The sequence below is a fragment of the Capricornis sumatraensis genome, chromosome 8 (assembly GCF_032405125.1).
Source record: "Capricornis sumatraensis isolate serow.1 chromosome 8, serow.2, whole genome shotgun sequence".
Classification (NCBI taxonomy): Eukaryota; Metazoa; Chordata; class Mammalia; order Artiodactyla; family Bovidae; genus Capricornis; species Capricornis sumatraensis.
In genome coordinates, this window is record NC_091076.1 from 13,933,580 (window position 1) to 13,958,270 (window position 24,691).

Consider the following 24,691-nt stretch of genomic DNA (forward strand, 5'->3'; position numbering starts at 1 on the left):
ACAGCAGTCAGGAGGTCATGGAGAAGGAATCTCTCCCAGCGCCCCCTCCAGAGGCTCAGAGGACCTGATGCCTGTGGCCCGTGGTCTCTACCAGCCAGTTCTGAGTGCCAGCTCCCCAAGGAAGAGACAGGGCTTATTTCAGGTTCAGAGTGTAGACGATGATGGTCTTACTAGCTTCAGGATCCACCATCCAGCCAACATCTGTGGAGAGCTGACTTTGTGCAGACACTGTGCCAACATTTAATCCCCTCAGAAGCCCTGTGACAAAGGTCTTATAATCCCTACTTTAAAGGTGAGGCAGCTAAGGCTTGCAAAGAATCATGATTGTTCTGTCAAGATCACAGAGCTAGTAAGTTTGTACAAGCAGTTCGAACCCAGGTTTGTCTGATGTTCAGCTGCAGGATCAGACGTTTGCCCTATGACTTGAAAAGATAAAAGCCAGCCCCCAAGTCTTAGACTCAGAGAAGTCCATATTCCCCATTAGGAGACTGCCAGCCAGCTTGTAAAATGAAAATTGCATTTGAATGTGCATCCACTCACATACAACACACAGTCTCTGCGGCACACTAAAGCCAGTCTGTGTCACTTGTCCCCTGGACAGCTTGCATTTTTATTTTTAAAGAGGCCGGCACAGTGCTGCATTCCTGGGCTCTCTTTGCTTTGGTAAGCACATACTCTGGAATGTGATACCTCCCCAAAGCTGCAGCACCCCTTCCACCTGTCCTCACTACCCTCAGAGAGGTGTGGTTGGTCCCTGCTGGGTCAGGGTGGACCTCTCCCAGTCTGTCCCCCGGACTGAGGCCCAGGAGGCAGCATAGTTGCTCTCTCTCTGAACTGCATGCTGCTAAGCTGCATCCATTTGCAGAGCACCTGGATTCTCTAAGTTCTAAAGAGGAGGAGAGTCGATGTTGATGTCACGAGTACCTGCTGCCACTTTTCTGGTTGACCTGGACACACTGCCATCCTGGATGGCATCTAAAGTTAGACGCTTCTCCTTTTAAAAATGTCATCATTGTCCAACCTCCAGCATTATCATCTCCAAGAAGACAAGTTCATGTCTTCTGCTTCCAGCTTTCTGTCTTCTCCTTGGTCCCTCTAAAGACCCATATACGTAACTTTGCAGGACGCCAGGGACTGCTCCCAGGTCTGAAGCATGCATGCTGTCACTTTTTTCCTCTCTTGCACATATTTAGTCTTCATACCACCCTCCCCCAACACCCCCGCCCAATCCCTCTGTCCCCGGCCTGTGAGGGAAAAGAGTAAATTCAACCTCATGACCCCTCCTTCCAAGCCAAGGTTGGAAGAGTTTGAGCCAACTGCGTAAATCTCCCTTGATTGTTGATACTGTGGAGAGAGTGGGGGAAGGGAGCTGGGGAGAAGTTAGATGCCCAAAAAAGGCATTGTTAAGTCAAAGGCAAGTCTGCACGCATGCGCGCCTGACCTCATGTGTCAGCTTCTGTGCTGGGAACATCCAATTATGTAAGAGGGAATGCTCCTTATTTGGAGTTAAGAGTCAAAAGGAGGGGAGAGGGGTGGGGGAGCAGTCTAAGCCAAGGCGTGAATCCAGCTTATGCAGCCCACTCATTCAGAAAGCAGGAGAAGCTGACAGTGTCTCTGCGTGCGTCAGACTCAGGTTTAGGGACTGGAACACTCAGACACTAGCTGGGTGGGAGGGAGAGAGAGAGAGGAGAGACAACTGCTCCATTGACGGGAGAAGGTGTGGGGCAGGAGCATCCAGCCACGGTCAAGGGTGAGATTATTCTGGAGTCCTGATGTAGAGCGAAGGAATGAGAAGAAGCTGGCCCAGATCCCCGCCTGGGTGCCCAGAGCAAAGCCATGATAAAAATACGAGCCAGGCTAGCAGGAGAGTACACGAGTGCCCCCTCCCGTGGCCCTGCCCTCCCCATGGCCCCAGAGATGGCAGCAGACACATTCCTGGTGTCTGTGTCTGCGTCAGGGTTTCTTAAAGAGTGATTGAATGAGTGAGTGAGTAAGCGAATGAGCGTGTGTGTGTGTGTATTGAGGGCACGTGGGAACAGAGCAGTGTGGCAGAAGGATGGAAAAAAAAAGAGAAAATTGTGTGACCTGTGGATGTAGGCGAGTAGAGAAGTACATGAAGTCAGAAAGTAGATAGAGAAGAAGACGAAAAAGAATATGTCAGGTTATGTTGTTGAGCATGCTGTGGGTCCAGGAGAAAATTCAGTGGCAAGCTCTGAACCCTGTACCAGGCCATGGAATTGTCTTCCGAGGGGAGAGGTCTCTACGAGTCATCTCCCAGGGAAGGTCAGGAGAAGGCGTATGGGTGGCGTGTGCGCCCATTGGAGAGGGCCATGCTGGCAGTGGGCAGTTACTAGTTGGATGACCAAGGATTCTCTTGTCATCCATTCTCTCTGGTCACTCCACAACTTTAGATGTTCTCTGAGTGGAATCCGTTCAAGGGCCTGTTTCTTGGTGGGCCTGTCTACATAGCAGATAGATAAACGGTCTTCCTGACGTTGACTATGTCTTACGGGCAGCTCCAGGCCCACCACTGAGAGGGCACGAGCAGCTGCAGCCAAAAAGGAACTGACATCGACTAAATACTACATCAGGTAAGCAGCCGTGGATTCTATATACTAAGGGGCAATTCAGTTCTCTGAGGTAGATGTGTATTTTTTAAGTGAGCAAAGTGTTATTTAGATTAAATAACCTTCTCAGAATTATAATAAGGGCCACACCCAGGATTCCACCCAAGCCACCCTGGCCTTCAAGCCCATCCCCTTCCCACCACCACCTGTGGCCTCCCCACTGAGCAAGCTTCCCCATAAGGCAGTGGCCACAGGATTGACCTCACCTGAAAGTGCCATGTCCTACGTCTGTCCAAGAGACACAGATATGTGATGGTAGCATATAAATTCATTCCCATCCGTGTTTTATTCTTAAAGACTCCTGGATCAGAAATTACGTAGTCTCCCTGTAGTATCTCTGTTCTGCGTCCTATTCCCAATCAGAAAAAGGTTACCGCAGTTCTGATTCAGAGTTTCTCAAGACACATAGATGATGGTTTTTTTCCTTTGCTCCATAAATTTCTCTTTCAGTTCTGGTGCCTTGTGATGTCTTACACCTAATCTCTTTCTGTGCACAGTTTCTATAGAAAAATGCGTACGTTTGCAAGAGCTACAAAATGATCTCAAGCCAAGTCTAGTTTTCCTGTCTGATTACATCCTTGCCCACTTAGTTCCAGTGCTGGCCTGGTTTTTAGGGGCTGAAGTCTATGTTGTGCAGCCCTGGCTTTGCTCAGGTTGTTTCGTGCTTCCTTAGGGAGAGGAACACTACTTGTCCCCCACCTTTTCCACTAGACCTTGAAGAAGGGGAGCTCTGACTTGGGAGACTGGATCAGGATGGGCTTCAGTGGTCTCCAGTTATATGAGTGCCCTCCCCGTCATATTTCTTAGGCGTCTGTTATTCTACCCATCATAGGATCAAAGCACCCAGCCTTTCCTGTTGTGTGCTGACAGTTTCTACCTGAATCCATCCTTACGGTTGTAACAGCTCATTGTGTATTTGCACTTCCATGTGTGGGATATGCTCTTACATTCTCGTACACTCACAGGTGCAGAATTGGCAGCAGTTAAAACCAGAGCATCATGACATATTTAAGCATCAAAACCTTTTTTCAAAGTCAAATTATTGCCATCTCTTGCCTATCTATAACTACAAAGAGGAGCCTGAAACAGGTTTTAGGACAGGTTCAGACTGTAAGCATCTGGTGGGCAGGCACTGGGTCTTACCATCCTGTTGTAGGCATTTAGCTGTGTACATGGAAGGTACTTTGTAAGTTTTTGTCAAATGAATGAACGTCACTTGCCCTTCTGGTTGAATTGGTCTCTCTTCTCATCACTAGTGAGAATCTCGGGAGTTCGCCAGCACTGCAGGGATGAGAAACACAGATGAAAATGGAAACCCCCTTGCCTGCCTCCCCCACAGCTCTTTAGCTGGGCAGCTGCCCCCGATCCCCCAGAGTCATGGCTGGGCCTCGGGCTATCTCCTACCCCAGCGGCCTTCTCTTCTGCAGAGGAACAAAGTGCCCTCTGCCATCGTGGGCCTCCCGCCTAAGCTTGGACCTTCTGGAAGCTTCTCCTACTGCTTTGCCTTCTCACCCTCTGTCCTTCCATGTGTGAAACTAAGGATATGGGCTTTGAAGTCACACAGATCTGAATTCACATCTTCCCTTGAGGCTTGCTGTCTGTGACTCACCTTTGCTTCAGTTACTCTGAGTGGGAGTAACAGTGCCTTGCTTGTGAACTGATGACTTTGCATGCCTGCCATCCGGTGGCATCAGTAAATGTGAGTTCTTGTCCGTCTCTACAAGCCCCACGTCCTGTTTCCTTGGGGACTCTTGTTCCCTAGGGCAGTCACACACCTGCTGTAGGATAGAGAATCTGTTTCCATTGCGATAGTTTTTTGGTGAGGTCTTTGTAGTGAGCTCACTTTGTGATCTCTTAGGAGCAAACACCCTATGAGACACATGGCCTTTTCTGCATCCTTCAAATTAGGGTGTCTTCCTCCATTTTAGCTGTCTATGAACTCTGTCCTGGCCTCCTCACATTCCTGCTTAACATCTCCCCGAGTCGTATCCAGTGTTTCAGAACCAGGGAACTACCTTTCAACCCAGGTACTCCCAACACTTTACTTTCTAGGAAACTAACTTTATTTAGTTCTTGTTATGGTGACCTCTTTATAAATAATTTTTGAAAAGTCTTTGTGAGATTTGATACTGTGTTGACTTGCTGACTGCTAGCTCTTGAGGCCTTTTCTCCAATAACGTCCTTTCAGCCTAAGAAAATAAATAACCCATAAGAATCCGTTGGAAATACTGAACAGTGTAAGGTCAAAGAACACAGTGTAGACCATAAAGTTAGACCTTGCAAGACGAATCCCTTAGAATGGTTTAGGGTCAAGAATGTTCCAGACACTGGAACATTTTTAAAGAGGGAAATGGACATTATTTCTACTTTTAATAGTTGCCTTTAAACATGTTTTGCGTATTTTCAGCCAGCCCCTTTCTGAGTGTGTGTGTGTGCGTGCGCGTGTGTGCACAGAGAGTATGGAAAGCCTGCTGGGCTCTACTGCTTGGGGCAGTTAGGTGTGAATTCTTCATCTGGACTCCAGGTGGCACCACAGGATAAACAATCCCTGTTTGCAAGTCTTGGAGGGAGCTGCAGTTGTAGTCCTTACCCTGGGGGGCTAGTGATGCAGCGTTTGCTATCTTGCCCCATGGTCCAGAGGTGGCTCGTGCACCCTCTCCTTTGTGCCCCTGACTCTGTCAGCCAGCTTCTTTCTTCCTTCACCCCCGCCCCTTCAGATGGTTCGCTGTTCTGACACATCCCTGAGCCCGCCAGGAGAGTCAGTCTTACAGAAGGGGAAACTAAAGCATGAAATGCAGAGTTCACTCCTTAGCCCCTTCGTTTAGTTCCCTAGACCTGGTGGGGCTTTGTAAGAGGATCCAGAGAAGCCTTTCTCTGACACACGCACACACACACAAGCACTTTCACAAACACTTTCACTTTTTCTCCTTTGATCTCAGCAACTTTGTAAAGAGGGCAGGGCCAGAGTCAGTCCATTAAGAAGGAATTCAGAACTCAGTTCTTTCCGCTTCTCTGTGGCCCAGCCAGCCTCCAGCCTGCGTTGTGGCTTTGCAGTGTTGCTGTCCCTGGTTGCAGCACACCGCGAGAAGCCTCGTGGCTCTTCTGGCCGCTGGGCTTTGTTTCCCCGGAAGGGTGCGGATCAGTTTTATGTGTGGTATTGGGGTGAAAACTCTGATGACCTCTTCCAGACAGGAGACTCTGGACTAGGAGAGATTCCAGGAAACATGGAGGGAGTAGCTGATTGTGCGGAACGTGTCCTGCTGTTGTTCTTACTGGGGCCACACGAAAAACAGGCAGATATCAAAAATGTGTGGCTGATTTTTCCCAGCTTTGAGGCCTGTTAGCCCTGATCTCAGAGCTGGTTTATGGTGCATTGATGACAGCCTAGTGTGAGGCTGATAACAGTTGTCTTGAAGGCCTTCAGAGGGACATAGGTTTGTGTGATCACCTTTGAAACTGGAATCCTGAGTGTCCTGATGCTTGGTCTAGAACAGATTTCTAAAGATCTCCATATGCGATCAGACTCTCTTTATCCCATGACCGCAGAGCCCCCAAGCAACTCCTTGTTCCATATTTTTTAGAAAGGTAGCCAGACCTTTGCTGTTGGCCGTTTTTTACGCAAGTATCCTGCTACATTATTCTCGCTAGCTTCAAGTGATGGGTTGGATTCAGCTCAGTGCTGTTCCATCCATCAGGGGCACTTCCCAAAATACACAGTCCTCAAAACCCTTTTGCTTCTGTTTGACTTTTAGCCTCCTCTATCCTCTGGGCCTATTTGCCGGGAAAACTGACAAAAACCGAGACTGCTGGCAGCTGTCTGTCCTTTCTAGGATTTATGGAGCATGACTGACCCCCTTCTTTGCCCTCCCAGTGAGTGCAGAACCAGTGTGATTGTGTGGATTCTTCATGATGAGTTCTGAGTTCTAGCACAGCTGACTTATTACCCAGTATTCTTCATTTAATATCCACCCTACAGCTACTATTGGAGAAGGCAATGGCACCCCACTCCAGCACTCTTGCCTGGAAAATCCCATGGACGGAGGAGCCTGGTGGGCCACAGTCCATGGGGTTGCTAAGAGTCGGACACGACTGAGCGACTTCACTTTCACTTTTCACTTTCATGCATTGGAGAAGGAAATGGCAACCCATTTCCTTTGTTGGCAACACATTTCCAGTGTTCTTGCCTGGAGAATCCCAGGGACGGGGGAGCCTCATGAGCTGCCATCTATGGGGTCGCACAGAGTCGGACACGACTGAAGCGACTTAGCAGCAGCATCAGTAGCAGCTACAGCTGCTATATTGGCACACAGCTTAATTTTAATATTAGCCTGACTGGAAAGTTCTTAGGAAGATAAATCTGCCCAACGTTTATGTAGATGCATATAAAATGCCAGATACAAAGGATTTCTAAATTATCTACCTTTATTATTGTCCTCGATCAGCACAAATAACTAAGAGCTCAATATTGTTTTGCTGCTTTGAGTACTGGGACATTTGCCTTCTGCACAGCTTAATGTGAGCTGTGTGCCTTGCATTAAGACCAGTGTTTGTCCCACTTACAGTGGTGATTCACTTAGTAACTAGTACTTATTGATCACCTACTGTGTGCCAGACGCTGAGTTAAACGATCAAAATTTAAAAGACCCCAGGTTCCTACCCTGGGAAGTTTAGTACCCAGTCAGAGATGGCAATCTTATAAATAAGGAGTTATAGTATAAAGTTATGACTTTAAAAACAGCTCTGTTCATGATTAAGAGAAGGGACTAAGTAAATTATGAGAAATGCAGGGAGGGTTTTTAGAGGAGAATACCTCAGAGATAAGATTTAAAGGATAAAGGGAAATTGAGAGCTGGTGTTGGAGAACAGAGCGTTGAAGGCAGAACAGTGAAGCAAGACGGTGTATGTGTGGTACTCAGAGAAGTCTGGGACTGTTGGGATGTACGACATGTAGCCAGCGTGGCCAGAGATTCCACTGCAGAGCTCAGTAGGCACTGACCCATACAGAGCCCTGTCACTGTTCAGAGAGCATAGGATTCACCTCTATTCATTAGCAAAACATGTACAGAATTAAACAGATGATGACATGATCAACTTAGTAACTTAGAAAAATCATTTACATAGTGCTGTTGAGGATTAATTGAAGGAAGCAATGTTCAAACCAGGGAGACAAATTGGGAAAGGGGTGATGAGGACCTAAGCAAAGATCAGTGCTGCAGAGATCATAAAGGGTGATGAATTCATGGGGCCCTGAGTACTGAGGAGGTCGGCTCGACCGGTTTTAGTAACTGCTTCAGTAATTAGGTGATGTTGCAGGGGGCACGTGGGCTAGGGTTAGAGAAGAAGCAAAATCAAGAATGATTCTGACTTGTGATGCTTAAAGTTCCTTGTTGCTTATTAAGTTAATGGATTATTACCTACTTTTGTGTGACGCTAGATGATGACACATGAGGAAGCATGGACTGTATCTCTAAAAAGTTTCAGATTTCCAATAGAAAACTTAAGGACCTCAAGGCCTAGATTTCTATCCTACCTATAAGCTCTGTCCTTGGAAGAAAGAGGAAGGAGTGGATTGAACAGTTAACTGTGTAGCTGGAACAGGGGGAAAGTTTGTAAACTTCCTTACTCTGCCACATGATGCCCACATGGTGGCCTCCTAACTGCAGCTGCAGTGAGAATGTAACTCGAGGACCACAGGAAGGGCTGACTTGGCAGGACATCCATCGACTCAGCGAAGAAGAAGAAGCTGCAAGGAAAACTGAGGTAAAACTAAAACTGAATAGAATGGGAAATAGCTCACAGAAAGGAAAGTAGACGGAAGTGAATTAGAATTCACAGAAGAACATAACAGAGAATCCGTCTTATATGCCACAATAACAAAAGGACTTAAAGTTTGTCATGGAGCATTTTGAATAAGGTTGATTCATTCAGTATATATTTGATGCCTTATTATGTGAATTGTACTAGTCCAGTAAATGCTAAGACACCAAAATGAACTGAGATCCCTGCCATCAAAACTTCACAATCTTGTTCTTTTGAAACTTTTAAGAAGCTCAACTGATATGTATTGAGTAAATGGAATAAACAGATTAAACACATGACTCCAACAAGGAAGGAAAAAAATCTGCATCAGATGAAACCAGAGTAGTTCACTGGGATCAGATTATAGATGAACATATACGAAGAAACAGAGAAAAGGGACACGCACTGAGTAATGCAAACAGTAGAAATTAGAACTGGTAAGAACGGTGTCCAGTAAACTTGAACTCAGAAGGAGCTGACATTGTGGATACATGTTAGGGGGAAAGCTGTGTTTTAAAGAAAAGTTTGAAACAGGAACAACAAAGGTAAATTGTTTGGAACAGATCTTGTAGTATTAACTGGCTACCTTGAGAAATCATTTATTTATTCATTTATTCAACAGCAAATTGGTGTACTTTTTGCCTGGGATAAATTTCTGTTTTTTGGGTTTTTTTTTACGTAAAGCAGAGGGTCTAAGAAGAAGTGAGCAAGCATGATTAAACTAGAATTGAAGACCAAAATAGGAATGGAAATAACAAGAGAGCATTCATCTGCTTTAAAACTCAGGTACCTGACCAGGTGAATTCTGTTCCATGGAACTGAAAGAATTTGCATTTATCGTTGAAGATCTAAGATCATGAAGAAAATTTCTATATAGAGATGTGTTGCTCAGAGATGGACAAGTGACTAGCCTTTTAAAAAATGGATACAGGCTCCTGACCCTGACTTTTACCTCTGGAAACTTCTTAAGTGGATTATTAAATAGATGTTTTGTGAACTCTCAGGAAGAGAAACGTGGGCCCCAGAACCCAGCGTGCATTCAGGGGGAATGCTAACCTTGTTAGCAAGGCTTTTTTTCTGTCTTAGCAGGATTGGTAGGCCATTAAATGACAGGAATGCATAGGTTGTTGTATTGTCTGCAGATTTCAACAGGATTGTGCCATATTTCCCTAATATCCATAGGGACATACATGGTCTGAACTGTGGGACTTTTAAGTGGTTCATGGCTATCTGAGGATCTTTAGCCCAGGTAGCTAATAACTGGATAGCCTCGAGGGCACTTTCTAGTGAAAGCATAGAACTTATCCTGTTTGTCAGTGAATTTGCAAGTAACTCTGATCTTAGAGATAATAGTTAATACTCTGGGTGACAGAAATCAAGATTCAGAAGACTTTAGAAGAGTTAGTTCAGTTCAGTCACTCAGTCATGTCTGACTCTTTGCAACCCCGTGGACTGCAGCACGTCAGACTTTCCTGTCCATCACCAACTCCCAGAGCTCCCTCAAACTCATGTCCATCAAGTCAGTGATGCCATCCAACCATCTCATCCTCTGTCATCACCTTCTCCTCCTGCCTTCAGTCTTACCTGGCATCAGGATCTTTTCCAATGTGTCAGTTCTTCGCATCAGATGGCCAAAGTGTTGGAGTTTCAGCTTCACCATCAGTCCTTCCAATGAATATTCAAGACTGATTTCCTTTAGAATTGACTGGTTTGATCTCCTTGCAGAACAGTTAGAATGGTAGTCTAAAGCAAACAAGATGGGATTTAACAGAAATAAATATTATAAAGCAGAATTTAGATTCTTTTTTTTTTTTAATTACACAAGTATAGTACCAAAGGACAAGCCTAGACTTAACAGGAGTCTGTGATTTCTGGTTAAAGCACATACGTGGACTCCGGGTTCTAGTCGGCTGCATACCCAGTGCTGAGTCAGTGCTTTAGTGTGTGTGCCCCAAAGCCAGTACAGTCTTTGACTGTAGTAATACACAAGTATGGTATCTGGCTTGAGGAAGGCGCCATTCTCTGCACTCCTTGCTGGTCAGGGCACATTGTGAGGTTGTGTCTGGTTCTGGGCACTCTGTCCATTGTAAGAGAGGACAGCAGTGAAAACCCTAACCCTACCTGCCCTTCCCCCCACCGACATCAGCACTGCTCAGGTGTGTCTGACTCTTTGCAGCCCCATAGACTGTAGCCCACCAGGCTCCTCTCTCCATGGAATTTTCCAGGCAAGGATACTGGAGTGGGTTGCCATGCCCTTCTCCAGGGGATCTTCCTGACCCAGGGAACAAACCTGCATCTCTTGTGTCTCCTGCATTGGCAGGTGGATTCTTCACCACTGTGCCACCTGGGAAGCCATGCCCCACCCCCACCCCCCCAATGAAGCCTTACTTATCCAGGGCCTTCCTCTCTCAGCCATGGAGGCAGTCTTAGAAAAGACGTGATGGGAATTGGGTTAATTGGCTTAGATGTGGTCCCTTAAAGCTTTCTCCCCTTACTCTTGAGATTTGATTCTTCTCTTTTGATGGAAAATGACCTTCTGCTAACCTTGAAGTGCCATCTTAAGCCCTAGTATTAAACTGCCTCATTTTCAGCCCCCGCTTCATTTCTCTGTGTGGAGCTCTTTCAGACCAGGTTCCTTTGAATGTGGACTGGACGAGGACTCCCAGGGTAGTGGGTGCCCTGGCCTCTGCATCCCCTGTTCTTCCATGTCTGGCACCAGAGGCTCTTATATGTCTCAGTGTCCATCTGCTGTTGTTTTTTTCTCCTTTCGTTGCCTGTTCTGGGCCCCCTGGAACGTCTTCTCTGTGCTCTGAGTCCTTCAGAGATCTGACAGAACAGTTGTGGTCTGGCTTTTCTTCTTCTTCTTTGGGGAGAAGCTAAAAGGTAGAAGAGGATATCTAAATCAAATATCAGAACTGGAATAGTAGTAGAAAATAAAACCAGTGCTATTTGAGGCTCTTCTCCTCCATATTTATTTTAGCGTATTTACCTCATGCATCTTGTGTTACATCAACAATAACGTTTGTATTTAGTAAATGATTTCTTATAAATAATTTGTTAATAGTAAATAGTCCAAGGGATGTGTGTGTGTATCTCCACCTTGAAACTGGAGCTCTTAGCTTAACAGTGGTAGCAGCAGATTCCAGAACCTGATGCTGGAGGAGCTATTATGGCACACTGGACTGCAGACACAGATTCCGTTCCTTGTGCTTCAAGACACAGATTTCTCTTTACCCTCCCCACCCCTAAGTTAAGAACAGAAGGATGACGTGGAATGGAGAGATGCAGGGAGCTAACGAGGCTTTCCAGGTGGCTTCGTAAGGAATCCACCTGCCAACGTAGGAGACGTGGGTTCGATCCCTGGGTCGGGAAGATCCCCTGGAGAAGGAACGGCAACCCACTCTAGTATTCTTTCCTGGAGGATTCCATGGACAGAAGAACCTGGCAGGCTATACAGTCCATGTTGCAAAGAGATGAACACGACTTAGTGACTAAACAACAAGGGAGCTAAGGATTGGAGTCAGGGTGTCGGTTGCTTAACACTCACCCCAGAGCCTCATCTGCTGGCTTCCTGTGCCTCAGCCCAGGTTCAGGACTGAGGGAGTTCACAGTGTTAGGTAAAGAAGGGTGGTGTGCATGGAGCTTCACTCTGGAATAGAAGGAAGGGGAAATGGGTTGAAGGAGAGAAGCGATGGTTGGATGAAGAAATCCCTGTGCTCTTCTTGTTTACCAAGTACTGTTTCTGTGCAGCGTGTTGGGCAGACCATACAGATCCCTGGAGGCGCATTGTGTGAAGCCTGCTTTCGAGGGGGGTCTCTGCGCACAGGTGGTTTGTCCTGTCTGCGGGTGGGGCAGCAGCAGTGGTGGAGATTCTCTGGATTTGGACTTGATCGCTTTCCCCGCCAGACAGGGATGCTGTCGAGAGGCCATACCTCTGACGTTCTGTGAGCAAAAGGTTGCCGCCTGTCTTCTCCACAGGCTGCCTTCTACCCCAGCTGGGAAACGAAAGCAAGCTCATCCCAGTGCCCAGGAGGCAGCCCCTTGTTTCCTTTGAGAGGAGGAGGAGGAACAGGGGTGGGAAAAGGACCCTGGAAAGGGAGGGAAGCGTCCGTGTGGTGGGCGCAGCTTGCCTGCTGCCCATGGGGCCTGAGGCAGAGCAGGAGCACTGAACTTCGCAGCGCCCCCCTTCTGCAGTGGACCCCTCTCTTTAGACACTTGGTTTCATTTCATGTGGTTTACACAGGTCCTGCCTCTCCCATTCCCAGGACTGACTCTTCTAGGCCCCTCTGTTTATTAGTCCTGTGCCTCAGGGCTTAGGGCACTTACCGAAGCCTTTGTTTTGTTCAGCAGCTGATGTTTTGCTTGGTGACCTCAAATGTCTTTGTCAATTAGTTCTGCTAAGCTCTGACAATTTTATTTGACTCACTGACTCATCCTCCTCATCGGGGGCTTATTCTTGCTTTTTCATACGGTGATTCTTCTTCCCAGTATCCGCATTGAGGGTTTGATGGGTCACAGTCCAGTAGGTTTGTATAATTTGTATCTTGCCACGTGTTAACATTTGTTCTGCATCCAGCATGTCTTCATGAGATGCTTGGTCACCACGGGAGGGAGCAGAGGGGACCTCCTTGCCCAAATGCAATTCGAGGTCCTGTTCCCATTGAGTGAATGGCCATTAAAGTAAAGCAGGCCCACAAGGGGGCCAGGTGCCCAGGGCTGCTGTTGTCGTGCTCAGACAAGGAAGGGTTGAGTGGATGCTGAGGTCTCTCCAAAGAGTCGCAGGTGCTACTGGCTCCAGAGGACAAACTGAAGGTCAAACAGAAGGGCAAGCCAGCCTGTTGTTTGCATCTGTGAACGAGAGGCTGAGCTAGAGCTAATGCTGGCTGAAAGGGAAAGTGTTAATCGCTCAGTCGTGCCCAACTCCTTGTGACCCCACAGACTGTAGCCTGCCAGGCTCCTCTGTCCATGGGATTCTCCAGGCAAGAATACTGGAGTGGGTGGCCATTCCCTTCTCCAGGGGATCTTCCTGACCCAGGGACTGAACCCTGTGTTTCCTGCACTGGCAGGCAGATTCTTTACCACTAAACCACCTGGGAAGCCCAAATGGTGATGGCTGTTTGGGGCAAGCTTTGTGCCGCTCTTGATCTCCATCGATGTCTGCCGTTGCCCTGCCGTTACCTTTCAGACTTCCTATTCTTAGACTCATCTGTGAGCCCTGGGCCTGGGGGAGTGCAGCCCCCAAAGCTGGAATGCCTAGCGTGAGCGGAATGCAGACTGTCTGGCAGGGTGGAGGTTAAATAAAGTTTGCCTTGGCAGCCCCTCCACTCTTGGATGGACGACAGGCCGCTCAGGTCTGGAGTGATGGCATGGGCTGTGTGGTGCGGCACCAAATAAAGTCTTCTTTGCGTGAGTGACGTTGCCAGCAATCCATTCATCCCCGTGACGGCCATGCCATTCTCAACACGGGCCCCATGAAGGAGGCCTCTGCAGTGTCGAACCTCAACAAGTGACCACACCGCTCTGGAAACCTGCAGAGACAGGGAAAGAGTTTCGGTGGAAATGCCTCGCAGGCCCTGCAGATTGCAGTGCCTGCCCTCTCAGTTATTGACTCATTTGTGAAAGCAAGACAGAGGGGTACATTTTCACTGTAATAAGAGCAGTTGCCTGTCAGTCAACTGACATTTCACTGTGGGAAGATTTTGTGAGGGGGATCTCTTCCGGTGCTTATAATGTAGTTGGGAAAGGTGAGCTGTAAATGTATGAGGCAGCAATCAATATTCCAAACTGGAATACCAGTGCTTGGTCTCTGTTGTAGAAGGAGCACCATAGGAAGCCTAAGGAGCGAGCATTTCTGGGTGGAATGCTCAGGAAGGAGTTTGTGGAGGATGTGGGGTTTGAACAGGTTTTGCCAGAAGGACAGAGTTCTGCTGCTGGTAAGAAGAAGGCCTGGTCTGTCGGGAGCAACGGGTGATGTCAGGAGTCCTCAAGACAGGTTGTGGGGACGTGAATGGGTGGCCACGGAGAGGGGTTTGTATAAAGTCCCCAGATCTTGCACTGTGTACACAGCACTGAGAAGTCCCGGAGCTGGAAAGGTGCAACCTCCCCAGAGCCAGCAGCCTGCAAATGCTCTGTTCTCAGCCCCTGACACGGGGGTGCTCGCACTCAGTGAATGACTGTAATCCTATCGTCGCTCATCTTCAGGTTCTGGGAGCCCACGCTGTCGACTGGCTTGGTCTCACCTGTGGGACCTGGTGCTGCCTTGGCGTTGTTCTGTCCTCGTTGCCTGGAGGACTCCCCCTGGCTCTGGGTCCTCCACTTTGCCCTGACCCTTCTCTCTTCCCCTGCAGGTGGCTGGAGGTGCAGGTGGCTCATCTGACGTGTCCACAGCGCTGGGTGCAATACCTCCGGCTCCTCCAGGAGTCCATCTGGCCGGGCGGGGCTTTGCCCAAGTGTCCTCGGCCTGTGAGGACCCCAGAACAGAAGGCAGCGGCTGAGAAACAGGCTCTGCAGAGCCTGATGGGGGTCCTGCCAGGTGACTGCAGAGAGACTGATGGTGCCGTAGCCTTCCTCCCCACCCCGCTTTCCTGCCATTACCCCACGCCCTTCCCCTGTTTTCAAAGGGCCTTATCTGCGGCAGGACTCAGAAAATGCATTGACCTGCCATTTCTGAGGCCAATAGGAAAGTGATTGGGACTTCTGGGGAGGCTGAGGGAACGGGAAGCATCCTCGGGGCAGGTGATGACTTCAGCCCTGTGGACCAGCGGGGAGCATTTCACGCCTGCATAAGCCCAGCTTGGGGACCAGCGGCCAACGAGTAAAGTGCACGGTCCTCAGCTACATAGACACAAACTCCGAAGAGGGCTTTTTCCTTCCCTTTATATGGTTTTTTTTGGAGGACAGGGAAGGCGGTTTGCTGCCTGTGGTTGTGCTGGGGAGAGGAGGGTACGGTGGTGGACTGTTACCCCAGACTGTGTTATTTACTCTTGTTAACCTCCGTTCTTCAGCCTACACCGTTGTATCAGAAGCAGCGACAGGTTACAGAATTGTCTCCTGGGGCCCATTCTTATTCAGATATCTAACTTAAGAACCATTTTTGTTGGCTTTTCCCTGTCTCCTGAGGATATAGTTTGTCTGTGTGGTTCAGAGATGTGCCAGAAGTACCCAGTGTGAATAAAGACAGCAGACATCCTGAGGAGACAGTCCCCACAGAGGCTAAGGCTTCGTGGTGAACTAAAACCATGTCCACCTTTCCTCTTCAGATGTCATCGTAGAAATCCTTGGGGAGAACAAATGCCGGCTGAGCTGGAGTCTGGTCTTGGAGTCGCTGCAGCAGCCCCTCATCAACAGGTGGGCACGGCGGAAGCCGTCTCTGGTCTCAGAAGGTCCCGGGTTTCTGGGTAAATGGCTGTACTGAGAAGACTGGGATCGCAGTGTCTCCCTGCCCTGGGCCCTGGCTGCAGGTGCAGTGACTGTTTCCCTGGCTCCTGAGCAGGGGTCAGTTGGTCGGGAGCTGGTGGGACCAGCCACTCTTTGCATTGGGAAGAACTCTATGCAGGCCCCTGTGGGAGCTCCTGAGAAGGCTTTGGCAGTTCTCAGCACAGAGAGGTCATGGTGCCCTGGCCGGTGCCCGGGGATGGAGAATTCCATTGGTGTTGAGAGCACGTTCCCTCCCCTCTCAGCCCTGCCCTGAGCACGTTGTGTCCATGAACTCTCACTCCTCATGTCCTGTCTCTGCCTCATCATAGATGACCTAAAGGTTCCTAGTAAATTGTTACTACAGGGATTCCCCTCGCTCAGAGCTCTTCAGAGCAGTGCCAACATGCTAGATGTAAAGAAATAGGGAATTTCCTTAAATCCAGTCTCAAGTACCATTTCCACCTTTGTTGCAATCCTAGCCTTCCTTAGTTCAGCAGACTTTTATTTCGCAGCCGAGACGTTGCAGTCCACTGAGGATATCAGTAGCGGGCAGTGGGGAGGTGAGATAAATGTCATCAACAGGATCTGGTGTCCTGAGACCCAGCCAGACCTTCCCCCAAGTTGTCCTGTTCGTTTGTTTCAGGCATTTGATTTACTGCCTCTGGGACATCATCCTGGAATTGTTGGAGCTCAGTGCCTCTGCCGAGGAGTCTGCCGTAACCAGCTCCACCGCAGACACCCCAGGAAGACGGGCATCTCCCCTTAGCCAGAGGCCATTGTCCCGTTTCTTCGAGGGTTAGGAAGGGCGGATCACTCTGCCACCCAGAGACCAAGCAAAAGACCATACCCTCTGGAACAGGACTACACTCAGAAGGCCTGGGGTCTCAGAAGCATCGTCCCCCCTCCCTCCCCGCCGCACACACACACTTGGTCTGTAGCAGGCAGTGGGCGTCTATGCACCATTGCATGCACATCCATTTCCATGCCTCCTTGTGGTGTGTGGACTGTCGCTGGTGGGTGGAACCTGGTTCCTCTGGAAAAGGGAGCCGTGGGGGAGAGGAATGAGCCTCCCCCTTGCCCTCCTCCCTGACACTCTTTGCCGGGAGCCTGGCCTGTGCACACGTGCGCCTGATCATCCCTGCAACCCTCCCCACGCCCACCCCCATGCAGGCTCCGGGGAGACCGGGAAAAGCACCACAGCTGGGTTTTCTTGGTGGAGAAGACAGTCTTCTGAATTCCCTCTTCCCACCAGGAAACACAATCCATCCAGGAGTACTCTTGAAAGCCAGAGCGCTCGTCTCTCGATTGTCCCCACAGCCCATGGAGGGAGCCACTTCTCGGGGCCCTCCACGCTCACCAGTGTTGCCCAGCACCCCGGCCTGCAGAGGACGTGACTTCGGCCGCTGCCCTAGGAAGCTGCTTCCCTGAAGGGCAGAAGCTCCGGGGGGCCCACCCCACCCCTCCACCCTTTCCTGAGAGAGGGCTGCACTGCAGACTGTACCAGCCCCTCCCCAAGAGCAAGTGCATGCTGGCCTCCTTGGCCTTCCCTGTCTTTTTTCACCCACTCAACACAGCAGCTCACTTCCGCCGTGACGAGTGAAGAACTGGACCTGCACTAGCCTGGAACATTCCTGCTTCTCCTGTCACCCTCCCCGCCCCTGCCCGTTCATTCCCAGCTTCCACTGTTTGCTCATGGCGCCTGACAGCAGGTGTTAGGTCGTGGGCAGAGTAAAAACGTGTGTCAACGTGGTCTCTGGCTCTATGGGTTAGAATGCTTTAGGCTGAAATTACTAAGAACATTTATTTTTTTCCATCAAGCCAGCCCCTGAGTAGGTGCGGCCCTGGGTTGGCGGAGGCAGCATCTCGGACCTCATCGAGGGCCCAGATTCTTCCCATCTTTTTGTTTTGCCTTGTAAACATTGTCTCATCTTCAGACCACCAACCTTCACAGTTGCTGCAGTTCAGGGCATCACATCCACGTATGACAATATCCTTGAAAGAATGGGGGCATCTCCCCCATGTTTTCTTTTAAAAAAATGAGGAAACAGTTTCCCAGAAGCCTTTCAAGAGTCCTCAGGACTCATTGGCCAAAACCACCCGCTCTGAGCCAATCCATGACATTGAGGATGCTTGAACAGGATTGGCTCCTAGTAGAGTTTCCACCTGGGGAGGTCACTCGCCAGGAAGGTTAGATACCTCAGAAAATAGATGTTAGCAAGGAAGACGCAGAGGTCGGGTGTTGACGAACAGTGTCTGTTGCAGGGGTCATTCTGCCAAAACACCACCAAAGCCCCCCTGTGGTCAACTAAGAGATGTTTGCCAAATGTGCCACCTGATCCTCTTCACATGCGTCACCTTCCCTCACCCACACATCAGCCCCAGGAGGTGGTTCTGCTCTGTCCCCTCTTCACGGGCACATGAGGCACAGAGGTGGGGATGGCCATAGGCCCTTGAGATGGCAGAGCCCACACTCAGAACCACTGTTCCAGTCTGTACTAGAGGGTGGGTTCTCACCTGTGAGGAGCCTGTGGGCTGGCAGACTCCTGGTCAGGGCCATGTGGCCACGCGGTGGTCTCTGCTGCAGCCACTCAGCTCTCCCACGGGGGCCTGGGCAGCCACAGCGCGTGCTCCTGTGATGGGCTCGGAGCCCCGAGCTCCGAGTGCCCCGGAGCTCTGCTCACGTGCCACGGCAGCTACTGGGTTTAGCCTGGGAGTAGGCCACAGACCCCATCCTAGTGAGTCAGAGCAGTGCTTGCTGAAGTCAGTGTGTGTGAGAATTACCCAGAGCTGGGGTAGAGGCCTGGGGATCTGCGTGTTCACAAGCTCCCAGGGGTAGCCAGCAAGAATGCAGGCCTTTAGCCGCACCTGGAGTGTCGAGGGGTTAGAACCCAGACAGCTCCACTTGGGTGCAGTTAATGCACCACTGAATATTAAAGTCACTTAATTGAGATTGTAATTCTGTCTGAGCTGACTCCTAATGGATTAATAAGAGTTAGCCTGTGAAAGCATGGGGAGTTCAGATGCAACAGTGAACCATGGGTAAAGACATGGAGAGTAGCCCTGCCGGAAGACACCTGTGTGACCCACTTCCCTGAGGTGCCCGGAGTGGTTGGGCTTACAGGACAGGAGAAGGTGGTCCTGGGGCAGTGGGGCGGGGGTGCAGTAGGGACAGAGCTTCAGCTGCTTGGGAGGAAGAGCTCTGGGGCCCTGTTTTCACGTATATGTAGTATATGTAGCACTGCTGAAATGTACACTGAACAAGGGTTACAATGCTGAATTTTATGTGTATTTTACTGCAGTGGAGAAATTAGAAAATAAGCTGTGTGGCACTGGGCAAGCCCAGCGTGCAGGGAGGGTGAGGGTGGAGCCTCCTGGGCTGGGAGAGGGTGCAGTGTGCCTGGAACCTGGGGTCCATTCCAGCTGCGTGGTGGGGGTCATGAAAGAATCCTGGGAGCGTTCATCAGCAGTCCTGGGCCTTGATCACGCACACGATCAGCCCTGCTTGGTCCTGCCGCTGGAGACTTGATGCCTGCCTGTGTCATTCTGACCCCTTGAGTGCTCCTACCCCGTCCCCGCTGCTGCTGCTGACATATACAGTGACTTCAGGGTCTGTGGAGTGTAGTGAACTTCAGGTGATAAAACCGCAATCGGAATCCTTGCTCTGCCTCTTGGCAGAGGACGCAGATAAGTTGGGAAGCTCACCTTCACGGAGACTCAGATTTCTCTTAGAAAAGGGGGCAGAAAGAGCTCGGGTGTAACAGCAGGCCCTGTGAAGCACGCGGCCCTGCTGTACCGTGTCAGTGGCGTGGCTTCCCCGCTCCCCTGTGCCGGGGGAGCAGCGGAGATGCCAGACTTGGGGAGCCCCCTTGGAACCCGCTGCTTCTCGTCTTCCTGTGCTCCGGAGCAGGGTCTGTTTCCTTAGGATGAGGGAGGAAGGTGAGCCAGCCCTGCTAGATACAGATGACAATGGGAACCTGGGAGGAAGGGAAACCACAGCGCTGTGGGCTTGGAAGCCCCGCTGGGCAGGCTCTGCCATAACTTAGCACCTCTGTTTCCGCCAGGAGAGCCAGAAATCACAGGGCAGTGCCTGCTGACACTGCCTTTGTGGACCAGAGAATGAAACCACTGCAGGGTGAATTCCAGACAGCAAACCTGCCTCACTCTGTGGTGTAAAGGGTGAGGGTGTGCTTCACAGAAAACTACCTCTCAGGAGACGGCCAGTGAGGGGAGGCACCCCAAACATGTCTAGACCCTCAGACTTGCCTGATACTTAGCAAAGGCGGCAGTGTCTGGTTTAAAGGTGGGGGCAGAAAAACAAACCCAGAAGAGTGTCCAGCCAGAAGCAAATGTGGATCGTCACACCTTTTTCCTGCTGTGACCAGCAACAGGGTTGGAGGCAGGGCAAGCTCAATGCGGTGGAGGAGGTGAGGGCACCGAGTCACCTGGACACTCTGCATTTGTCTCAGTCTCGCTGAGCCCTCCTGCCACGTCCCTCTCGCTTCTCACCTGTCTCTGAGCTGAAAGTACTTTTGAACTCGGCTTTTTTGGAAATGAAAACAAACGTGACAGGATAGAGAGAACTACTCCTGGCTTTGACGTCTTCACCAGCACGACAAAATCTGGTTTCTCCGCGCATCTTGAGCCTTTAGACCTTACCTACAAGTGCTTCTGTATGAGTCGCTAGCACACCCTTTCCAGGATGTAGAGGGTTGTGAGGGGAAAAGTGAAAGAAAACAATAGAATCAAGACTCAAACTTAGAAAAGCGTTAAGTGACCTTGTCTACTTATTCTAATCCCAAACAGGACTCTCTGTCACCGGTCAGTGTTTGAGACGCAGACTAATTTTAACATTGAAGTGTTATAGGAATTAAGAAGGTAAATCTGCAGCTTTGACATAGGCAGTCCACACTTTGACATTTTTTAAATTGAAGTATAGTTGGTTAACAATATTACTAGTTTCAGCTGTACAGCAAAATGATCTGGTTATATGAATACATCCATTTTTAAGGTTCTGATTCTTTTCATTATAGTTTATTATAAGACAATACAGTTCCCTGTGCTATTCAGTAAGGGCGTCTCTGGTGGCTCAGATGGTGAAGAATCTGCCTACAATTCAGGAGACCAGGTTCGATCCCTGAGTTGGGAAGATACCCTGGAGGAGGAAATGGCAACCCAGCCCAGTATTTTTACCTGAAGAATTCCATGGACAGAAGAGCCTGGTGGGCTACAATCCTCCTTGTTGTTTATTTTTTATATGGCCATGTGCATACTTTTGACTTTTCCTTCCCTGTGTGTTCCATGTTACTGTTGCACTATATTATTATGAGCAAGAGAGTGTGGCAATCCAAGCGGGCCAGATAGTTGGATTAATCCATGAGGGTGAAGACCAAGATAGACAAACACAAAAGTCTGAGATTGCAGATAAAGGCACTCACACGAACACAGAAGCTGTGATTTCTCTGTGCCTGGTAGCATTGCGTGCTGATCCATCAGCCTGGGGCATCAGACCTTTTGCCTATGCCCCTTGATATAGAACCATTCTGCCGCTCGTTGCTATCAAAAAGATGAGCCTTGATTTAGCAAAACGTCTGCGTTTCATCTCATATCTTGCCATTAGGGAGGACAGACCTTATTAAGAAAAAAAGCAATCCTTTCTTTGGAGTTTTTGTCCTTTACGAAGACATGGAGTCCCAAGTCAACCCAGGGGTGGCAAGCCAGGTTCTTTCGAGAACAGTGAGGGTCCCTGTCATCAGGGCTCAGTGTGGCTCTGGGAGAACTCTGTGGACGGGATGGGTGGCAGGGCTTTTACTCGGGGACAGAATGTGTTGTGGAGTTGGTCTCTCAGAAGCCTAGGGGCCTGTGCTCTGCTCTTGCCTACTTCTGTCCTCTGTCACATGCCCTCTGCTCAGGTGTGTTCCCTTCCTCACTCCAGCTCTGCACAGGTGGGCACCTTCCATCGTGAGAGCTGATTCACATGCCACCTCCTTGAAGCTTTATCTGATCGGGTAACTCAGAGTTACCTACACTGCCTCTCAGATCAACGTGCATAGATGTGGGGTCTTCAGCGACAGGTTACAATTCTTTGCGGTCAAGGAGCATCATTCCTTTTCTGCTCCTGTTACACGCTGGTGCCTCCTCAACCCTCCTGTCTGCCTGGTCCACAGTAGTCACTGATGCTCATTCAATTAAGGACATTGTACGCATCAACTTTTAGGAGGCAGAATATGTGAATAAGTTGAATGAAATAAGAATTAACTGGGGACAAAATAGGAATGAGCGGGAAGCAAATTTTCACTTTTAGAACCTTACATCTTTATTCTAAAGCAAGTATCACATGAAAGAAGTTCATTTTCCTATTTCCTATGCCAAAACCCACACAGTTTTAAAACAGTACTGTTTGCAGTCTAAGTGTGTAGGCCATCATAAGGTTCTAAAGCGATATACTTCTTCAAGAAAATTGGTCCTGATTTGAAAATGGTTTTTAAAATTAGCCAGCCACAGAAACACCCAGCATACCCTGTCTTCTTTCCAACTCCTCCACCTTCACCTGCTCTTTAACTTACTGGGATTGAAAGACAAAACAAAAATCTCCCTGCAAGAAATAGCCTCAGCTGCTTCCTGTCCCAGACGCAAATTAGTAAAGGAGTGCAATTATGGTGAGGACAAACACAGCTTCAGCTTCCATTTGCTTTCTGGAAATCCTTTGGTCCAGACCTAAATGTTTTAATTTCATACCTTCTCTGATAGTTTAAGTCACGTCTAAGATGCTGCAAGGAAGACCCTTCAAAGATGCAATAGTAACCACAAGAAAAGGAGGGCTACGGGAATGCCGCATCACTCTCCAGGTGTTTGCTGTCTTCCCCGCCACATTCACTGTTGTAACTGTGAGCCCGAGCACAAATCAAAACGGCAGCTGCCATCAGAATGAAAACTCAGGAATCTAAGACGTCCGGAGTAGCTGCAGGTCAGCGTGTCGGCCCTGGGGGATAAACTCGCCTGCTGTTTCTGGGCCCCAGTAGGAGCCTCTAGGCCATGACTTGAAAGAAGGCAACAGCAGGTGAAGGAGGAAGTTCAGTCTGAGGATTAAACAATGACGCATTTCAGGGAAAGGGAGAAACCCTAGACAACCTAGTCCTTGGGTCACGTGCTATCTCAGAGCAGGCCCATGGAAGGGGGCCCCCGTCTGCTGTGGAACCAAGTCTGCCCCTGGGCCACTGCACATGTGCATGACATATGATGTGGGACAGTCTCAGGAGCCAGTCTGGTGTGTATCCACCCCAGGGTGGGTTGGGGAGCCTGCAGTGTAAACCTCCTCGGGATTAACCACTTACTCAGGGTAGAACCCTGGGTAATTAATACCAGATCTGTTCCCCACACTTCCTACATCCTGCATAAGGGTGAGGACCTGAGTGTTTCCTTTCCAGCATTCCGTTTGGACGAGATGGAAGAAGCTGTTGTCCTAATGTTGGAGACATAAGTCATCCCCTCGCGCAGTGCCTTGTGCAGGTGTGGGCTTGTGAGTGGCACGTGGCATTTACTGGCCAGGCGAGAGCTTGTCTGGAGAGGTAAGGGGGCAGTAAGTATGTGTGTATGGAGACGGCAGTAGTGTCCGTGGCCTGGAGGCCTGAAGTGCGGGGCTGTGCACTTCCCTGCAGCAGTCTGGAGAGGAGCGAGGCCAGAGCTGGTGTCTCAGCAGGCCTGCACTCTGGAGGAACGCCCACTGCTCGGGTGGACAGACCTAAGAGATTATAAGATTAGGGTTTCTATAGCAGTTTCCCAAGTGACAGGAATTTTCCTCATCTAGTCTTGCTCACGGAGAAGGCAATGGCACCCCACTCCAGTACTCTTGCCTGGAAAATCCCATGGGTGGAGGAACCTGGTAGGCTGCAGTCCATGGGGTCGCTAAGAGTCAGACACAACTGAGCGGCTTCACTTTCTCTTTTCACCTTCATGCATTGGAGAAGGAAATGGCAACCCACTCCAGTATTCTTGCCTGGAGAATCCCAGGGATGGGGGAGCCTGGTGGGCTGCCATCTATGGGGTTACACAGAGTCGGACACGACTGAAGCGACTTAGCAGCAGCAGCAGCAGCAGTCTTGCTCATAGCAGGCAGCCTGAACCAGCTATTTGCCTCACCCAATTCCTTCCCTGTTTTTATATCTGAAGCCCTTTCCTTAAAAACAAAACCAAGTAAATAATAACGGGAAAAAAAGGTTTAAAAAGACTTCATATTTCTGGCATTTTTCCTTTCTTATGCAACTCAAAAATTTCTTTCTCTTTAGTCCCTAAATTTTTCTCCTATATCAGCTTACCAGTCTTTGTGGACCGATTGGCTGTCCCTAGTCTAATTGTCTCTTTGATCAATCAGTGCAGACATCAACTTAAGATTACATGTAAACCTTAAATAGATGATATTTCTTATCCTTGACTCCGCATTTGATATTCTATGAGGAAGATTGGGGTGGGCTCCCCGAGTAGGGGACCACCATTCCTTCCCCTTGGTTGGAAGTTGAAGCGGTCCGAGAACTTGCCCAGATGGTGTTCGGCACCACAGGGCCTGAGACGGGGAGATGTTTAGGGGAGTTGTTCTGGGGGAGGGAAGAGCGTTCTCCGCCTGCTCACACCAGGCCAGCAGCCACAAAGGCCGGCAGCCACAAAGCCTCAGAGCCCGATGTGTGCCTCCATCCGAGCGGACGGCGTGTGCTCGAAAACCGCAGGCAAACCACAGCTCGGGAGCCAGACATGACCTTGTTCTTCAGTGAAAAACAAGTGAACGTCACCTGCCCCAGGGTCACTTGGCAGCGGAGCCCCGCGACAGAAGGGGCTCCACGGAAAGGGCAGCACAAATC

At 49.5% G+C, this 24,691-nt stretch overlaps 1 protein-coding gene across 4 annotated transcripts in view; it reads left to right on the plus strand.

Moving 5' to 3' along the window:
* SNX19 (sorting nexin 19) overlaps window positions 1-17,528 on the plus strand; it is a 32,213-nt gene extending 14,685 nt beyond the window's left edge. For 2 of the 4 annotated variants that reach the window (XM_068976132.1, XM_068976135.1), the window contains 4 exons: window positions 14,774-14,958; window positions 15,686-15,773; window positions 16,486-16,637; window positions 17,095-17,528. In XM_068976132.1, the coding sequence (XP_068832233.1) occupies window positions 14,774-14,958; window positions 15,686-15,773; window positions 16,486-16,637; window positions 17,095-17,270 (601 nt within the window). In that variant the 3' untranslated portion in view covers window positions 17,271-17,528. Of the gene's footprint in view, window positions 1-14,773; window positions 14,959-15,685; window positions 15,774-16,485 lie in introns of all 4 variants that reach the window. The other 2 variants (XM_068976133.1, XM_068976134.1) reach the window with 2 other exon arrangements.
* The last annotated feature ends 7,163 nt before the right edge of the window (window positions 17,529-24,691 follow it).